Below are 7,396 nucleotides of genomic sequence, written 5' to 3'. Positions count from 1 at the left end.
TAATCCTTATGAAAGCAGATTGTCTCATCTTTTTCATGTATAGCTGCTGATGGACTAGGACCACTGACTTTTCATTTAGCTGTCGAGTGCTTGAAACTGCACCATCAGGGGGCCTGGCTAGAAGGAAAGACAAGATAGGAAACTTTGCAATTAGAGAGGATCATGCTTTTTATATGTGTTTTTATATAACTGTACATAAGTACATTTGGGAGTCCTGGTGGTGTGGTGTTGTGTGTTAATGCGCCAGACTGCAAAGCTGTTTGAACTGCAAGGTCGGTGGTTCAAACTCACCAGCTGCTCCTCGGAAACCCTATACAGGGTCACTATGGGTTGGGATCTACTTGACAGCACTTAACAACAACAAGTACATTTGAGAGGACTTCAAAAACTTCGTGAAAAAATTCTGTTCTTTTAATTCCATTTTTCCATGAATTTTTGAAATCCCCTCATACCGTATATAAGCTAATAAAGTGACCTTGCCTTCTATAACATCGTACCATATGAGGGATTTCATATACCTCAAATAGAATGGTAAGAATTTTGCAAACAAGTTCATGTCCTCATAGTGCTTAAAGTCAGAAGAATAATCTATTAGATAATGGTTCTTCTATCCATAATTGTTAGGGCATCAAACATCCTGTTCTGTCATTGATGGTTTAACATCCTTAACCTGCCTGCGTTTCATATCAGTACAGTATTAATGTAAACATTTCATAGTGATAGAATTTTGTTTTAATTTCTAACAGTATAAACTGGTTGAGAGATTTATATTTATATTTTTATGAACTAAAGATTTGATCTGCATTTTATTAACTGTTTTGTGGTATTGTTCCATACTACTATTTTAGTATGTTGTTAAGGGGAAATGTTCCTTGAAGACTTATTTTTAATAAGTTTGCAGGTATGTTCTGAAAATAAACTTTCCATCAGTTTTTCCTAGGTCTCCTATGCTAAGTCCAACTAGTCAAAAACACATTAAAAGAATCATTTACATAATGGCATCATTATTTAATTTAGAATTAGGAGTTCTGGTGTGGCTCCTAATAGTCCTGGATAAGCACTGGACCACAAGGTTGGTTTGAACTACAAGGCTGGTGGTTCAAACTCACCAGCTGCTCTTCAGAAACCCGATACGGGATTTTTATGAGTCTGGACTGACTTGATGACACTTAACAGCAACAGATAATAGAATTAGCATATTAAGAGTTAGAAAATCAATTAGAGCATACTTTTTATTAATCTGAAGTTATTTACCTCTGTATGTATGTATTTACCCCTTTGCCCCCAACTACTTTTTCTCCATTCAGCAGCAGCTTGAAATGGCTCTTTATTTGTAAAGGAATAATGTTCATTCCTTTACCCTGGAAAGTATTAATAGAGTCTGATCTTTAAACCATATTTCTCTTTGAGCATTTTATTGTGGTCTGGGTAGAAGTGTACAGAGCAGATTAGTTTCCCATTCAACAGTGTATATACATTTTGCTTTGTGACATTAATTATACGCCCTTAATGCCATCTTTCAAGAGCAGAATGAATTTGTATTGATTCAAGTAATTCTTCCTGGTTCCTGCTTACAGAAACTTGTCATAGAAGAAGAAGCAAGTTTTAGTTGTGTTACTATATGAAATTGATGATAAGGCTGCACACTGGAACTCGGTATCATCTCTGTGCTCCAGTCCCATAAATGGGCCTTTAGAAGAATATGGTAGATTACAAAGCCATTATTAAAACATTTTTATGTACAAGGGGACTTTAAAGGGTTTATGGGAAGATTCCATTATCTTTTAATTCCATTTTTTCCACCAAATTCTTTGAAGCCTGTATAGTGGTTACACGTCAGCCTGCTAACCTCAAGGTCAGCAATTTGAAACTACCAGCTGTTCCCATGGGAGAAAGGTGAAGCTTTCTGCTCCCATAAAGATTTACAGCCTCGGAAACCCTATACAGGGTCACTGTGTGTCGGAACTGACTCCACGGCTCACCACCACCAGTGTCAGTTCCAGAAATTGAAAGCCACATGCTTATTTTGTTTTGTTGTTGGTAGTGCCATCAAGTTGATTCTGACACATAGCAACTCAGTATAGGATTGCCAAGGAGTGGCTGGTGAGTTTGAACTACCAACTCTGAAGTTCAAACCATACCTTATGGTCGAGTGCTTATCCTGTAGCACCACACCAAGACCCTCATCATTTTTTTGGATAAAGTCTGGGATGAATATGAGTAAAGCTTGTTTTTTCCTGTGTGTTCATCATGCCCTTTGACCTTCAAATTTTCAGAGTTTAATACTTAGCAGATTTTATTTTGGTAACATTTGTAAAACACAGTTGGAGACCACATCTGAATTATTCTCTTCGGCCAATCATTTGTTCCACTTACAAATGAACTCTGGTTGTTGAGGTGCCACCTATCGTTAAAAGCCCTCCAACACCCTATTGCCAAGCAGAACCACCAGGGAGCAGTATAATTACTGCCCTAGATATTCTCAAATGGTGCAGGGCCACTAAATCCTAAACTGGAATAAAACCTAAGAAATTCAGTGCTAACGTGTCATTTTGTTCTTTTTAAAGTCATCATAATAAATTGATTGCATCCTTTATATTAACAGATGATGTTAAGTATTAATATTTTAAAGGGGTGATTTTTTTTGTATGCGAAATTAATGCTTTTTTTGTTTTTAACAGGGCAATAAATGTGTTCATAAGTGCCAACCGACTAATTCATCAAACCAACTTGATACTTCAGACTTTCAAAACTGTGGCCTGAAAGTTGTATATGTTAAGAGATTTACTTCTCAATGGCAGTATTGAACTGCCTTTATCTGTAAATTTTAAAGTTTGACTGTATAAATTATCAGTCCCTCCTGAAGGGACCTAATCCAGGATGTTGAATGGGATTATTGCCATCTTACACCATATTTTTGTAAAATGTAGCTTAATCATAATCTCACACTGAAGATTTTGCATCACTTTTGCTATTATCATTCTTTTAAGAATTATAAGCCAAAAGAATTTACGCCTTAATGTGTCATTATATAACATTCCTTAAAAGAATTGTAAATATCGGTGTTTGTTTCTGACATTTTAACTTGAAAGCGATATGCTGCAAGATAATGTATTTAACAATATTTGGTGGCAAATATTCAATAAATAGTTTACATCTGTTAAACATTTCTTTACTTGAAACAATGCGTGCACGTGTGTGAGTGTGATCAAAAGGTAAGAAAAAATGGTGTAATGTCTAAAGAACTTCTACTCACTTATTAGCAGTTTATCAGATATTAAAGCAACAAGAATTTCTTCTAGTTTTTGTCATTCATCACTTTAGGTAAAAAGTAGTCAGTGGAAATATTTGAATTACTTACTACATATGAGTCCTGTTATGGCGCTGTAGGATAAGCGCACGACTGCAAGGTTAACAGTTCAAACTCACCAGATGCTCCTTGGAAACCCTGTACCAGGGTTGCTATGGGTCAGAACCAACTCAGCGGCATTTAACAACAACAAAATTACATTTGAGGTACTAGATATTTTCCCTGCATTATATCCAGTTTGTTTTAAGAGACTTGTGAGAAAGAGAAGGCAGTTTTATGGTGTCTTCATACTGTAATGCCACTTTTTGACAGTGCGTATTTGAGTGAAGACATTAAGTCTTTCTGGTATGCTTGGCGTGTTGTGGTTAAGTGTTGTCGAGTTGGTTTCAACTCATAGCAACCCTGTATAGGGTTTCCGAAGAGCAGCTGATGAATTTGAACCACTGACCTTGAGGTCAAGTACTTACCCTGCCGTACACCATAAGGGCTGGGCACATATATTGCCAAAAAAAGAGCCACAGTTAGTAGTTACTTGAAGCTTTAACAAGGATAGTTGGTTTGAAATTGTTATAAGTGTTATTATGTGGTTGTGAAGTGCCATCAAGTTGGTTCAGACTCAGGGGTTCTAAGGAGCGGCTAGTGAGCTTAAACCACCAACCTTGTGGTTCAAACTGACCTTGCAGTCCAGCACATTAACCCACAGCACCACACCAAGACTTGTGTACAGTTTTGTTTCGTCATGCAGAAGTTTTAAGGCGCGTATATGTCAACTATTCATGTTGTGATTTCATTTTTCAAATAGAAAACAAAGGAAAAAATTAGAATAAGATCATTTTTATAAGGATTTTAAATGTTAATTTCTGTTGGCAATATGATTTTTTAAATTGTAGTAAGATTTATTTTTAAAACATTTTTCTCCATTTATAAAGATTTTTAAAGCATTAGCTCTCATTAGCAATTCAGAAGTATTCATCTTGTTAAATATCAATAGGGAATATTTGGAAAGAAACAAACCCGATAACTTAACTGAGATCTCATTATGGATGCTTTACTGGCTTGGTGTTTTTTTTTTTAAGCAAAATAGAATTGGTAGTTTTTACTATTTGGGACATAAAGTGTCATTCACCTTTGGAAATGGATGGATGGATGGTCATTTGAAAATAAGACAATGAAAATGGAATCACCAGTTTCTCCAAGGAACCCTGGAGAATAATAGACACCAACTTATGGTTGTTAGGTGTGTTCGTAACTACTGGGGTGTCTTGCTTCCAGGCCTGCTCAGCTTATAACATACATGTATTTGCATATGCACAAATATGCATGTACACAAATAATTAGATGTGTTCATATATGTATGGAGTCCTGGTGTGGTTCAGTGGGTTAATGTGCCAGGCTGCAAAGCCATTTGAATTGCAAGGATGGTGGTTCAAGCTTACCAGCTGCTCCTTGGAAATCCTATACGGGGTCGCTATGGGTTGGAACTGACTTGACAGCACTTAACATACATACATATATATATGTATAATTTTTAAAATTGTATGCTTAATTTTTAAAATTGTATGCTCATACCAGTACCTCCAAAAGATTCATGTCTTTACTCATTGTATTTTCATGTCTTTGCCTGAGAATTTTGACTTTTAAAAAAATCAGCTCATTTATTCACATGCACAATCTTATAATAGTTTTAGATTGCTTTGTCCATATCACTTGAAAAAAAGAAAAACATTAAAACAAGTTTAAGATTTGTTTGCAATTTTCTACCTGCCTAAAACTAAGGGCATATAGCTACAGTCTGCATTTATAAACTTGGATTCTTATTTCTTCACTGTGATTATATTATTTGTTTAAAATGTAGTTTTCAGTGTGCTTTTAGTTTTAAGATTCTCTTCCTTCTACCTATGTTTATTGATTTTTAATTATATACATATATCAGCGTAGTGGTTACGAATCAGGATGCGAACCTTAAGACCCGCAGTTCGAAACTACCGGCCGCTCCACCGGAGAAAGATGAGGCGTTCTGCTCCCATAAAGATTTGTAGCCTCAGAAACCCTGTACAGGGTCCTAACCGACTTGACAGCACTTAACAACAACAACAACAAATAGAGAATATGTTTCCAAAAGTCAAAACTACCTTCAGAGTAGTGAAGATAGCTCCCTCTCATATACCTTCTGCCCTCTTACCCACCCCTTGTAGGTATCCATCTTCATATGTATTTTCCTATTGTTAAGCAATAACGCATAAATCTTGCTTTCTTGCTCCCTCTTCTTTCTTAACAAAAGGTAGTTTGACAGATGTCTTGGGATGCAGACAACTTTTAGTGCTAAAATTGGGACAGTTGGGCAAACCAAATTGGCTGGTCATCCTTAATGACATTCTTCAAAAAACACGTTTTAAAAAAAATATTGATGTTTACTTTTTATACCATAAAATTGACATGTATGTCCTTTTAAAAATATATATATAATTTACATACTAAAAATTTATCCATTTTAAGGGTACAGTTTAAGTTTTAATAAAAGTGGCCACAGTCTAAGTTTTAAAACGTTGCTATCAGTCCAATAAGATCTCATGTGCCAGTTGAAGTTCATTCTTGTTCCATTCTCACCCACCGCACTCAACAACTGCTTTACTTTCTATTGGCATCAGTGATTTGCCTTTTCTAGACATAAAAACAAATGTACATGATATGTGATTTTTAAGTCTGGTTTCTTTTACTAAATATAATGGCTTTTAATTTCATCAATGCATATCATGTATTAGGATTTCTGTCAGTATTCTTGTTGCTGGATAGTGTTTCATTATGAGTATACCAGATTTTCTTTGTTCATTCAACAGTTGATGCACATCTAGGTTAATCAAGCTTTGTTTGCTATAATGTTAATGCTGCTGTGAACATTCTCAGGTTTGAAATGGTATCTCATTTTTTTTTTTTTTTTTGAAAAAAAAGTTTTAGTTTGCATTCCCTTAATGACTTACATTGTTGAATATTTTCGAGTGCTTTTAAACTATCTCATATACGTGCCCTTAGGCGCACTTTGCCTGTCTTAACATCTCCAGAAAAAAACCTCAGTTGTGACCTTTATGTAACTTCAGAGAGCTGGTTCTCATATTTCTAAAGTCAAACCAAATCCATTGTGATTGAATGAATGAAGACTCATAGTAACCCTAGAGGGCAGAGTAGATCTTTGGTTAACAGCCAAGCACTTGGGAGGGTACTTTAGGGTATTCAGTCAATTTACTATGGTTAGACTTTAAAGTAGTTTTAAGTATATTGTCTACAAAGAATGACCTGACCTATTTTTTAAAAATATTTTGTTTAAGGTGATCTGAAGTGTAGATTTCTGGAAGTGTGATTACAAACCAAAGGATGTATGCGTATGTAGCTTTGTTAAATATTGCACATTTGTTTCCATAAAGATTGTTGTATTTCACTTTCCATCAGCAATGTATAAGACTATTTTCCCTAAGCTTCACCAACACAATTGTCAAGCTTTTTAATTTCTCCCCATCTCATGGGTTAGAAATGTAGTCATAATCATGTAGTTATAATTGTTTATTTCTTTAATTATGATTGAAGTTGAATCTTCATATTTAAGAGCCATTTTTTATCTCCTTTTGGTATTTTAATAAAAAATTGTTTTAATATATTTATGTACTTAAATTTATCAATTACCCTGTGAACTCAACTGGTCCTGGTACTTTTTTCTGGAGTAGTCCCTTAATAGTTATTTCTCTGTGGAAATAGTTTTTAAAATTTTTCTATCTCTACAGGGGTCAGCTTTGTAACTGCATTTTTTTTTTTTTTTTTTTGAGAAACTACCCATTCCTCCTAGACATATTTATTAACTTCAACTAAAGCAAATGAAGTCCTTTATGCTTTTTTTCTTAATTTTACTGTTTTAATAGTTATTTCTCCCTTACAATTTTTACTTTGTATATTTGTGCTTTCTCACATTTTTCTTTACTAGCAAATCATTTGTTATTTTGGTTTATCCAGGTTTTAACTCATTATCTTCATGTACTGTTTGTTTGTTTTTCTGATCTCTGCCTCTTTACATTTTAGTTATTAATATTTGCTATTTAC

The 7,396-nt window shown here is 34.6% G+C and overlaps 1 protein-coding gene across 1 annotated transcript in view; it reads left to right on the top strand.

The window, feature by feature from the left end:
* PDCD10 (programmed cell death 10) overlaps positions 1-3,165 on the top strand; it is a 75,028-nt gene extending 71,863 nt beyond the window's left edge. Inside the window, exon 8 of the mRNA XM_006861805.1 lies at positions 2,682-3,165. Coding sequence (XP_006861867.1) covers positions 2,682-2,763 — 82 coding nt within the window. The 3' untranslated portion in view covers positions 2,764-3,165. The remainder of the gene's footprint in view (positions 1-2,681) is intronic.
* Positions 3,166-7,396: the final 4,231 nt, after the last annotated feature.

This window comes from Chrysochloris asiatica, unplaced genomic scaffold (assembly GCF_000296735.1).
Source record: "Chrysochloris asiatica unplaced genomic scaffold, ChrAsi1.0 scaffold00043, whole genome shotgun sequence".
Lineage (NCBI taxonomy): Eukaryota > Metazoa > Chordata > Mammalia > Afrosoricida > Chrysochloridae > Chrysochloris > Chrysochloris asiatica.
Note: the sequence above shows the minus strand (reverse complement) of the source record. Positions and strands in the feature narration are given on the sequence as shown.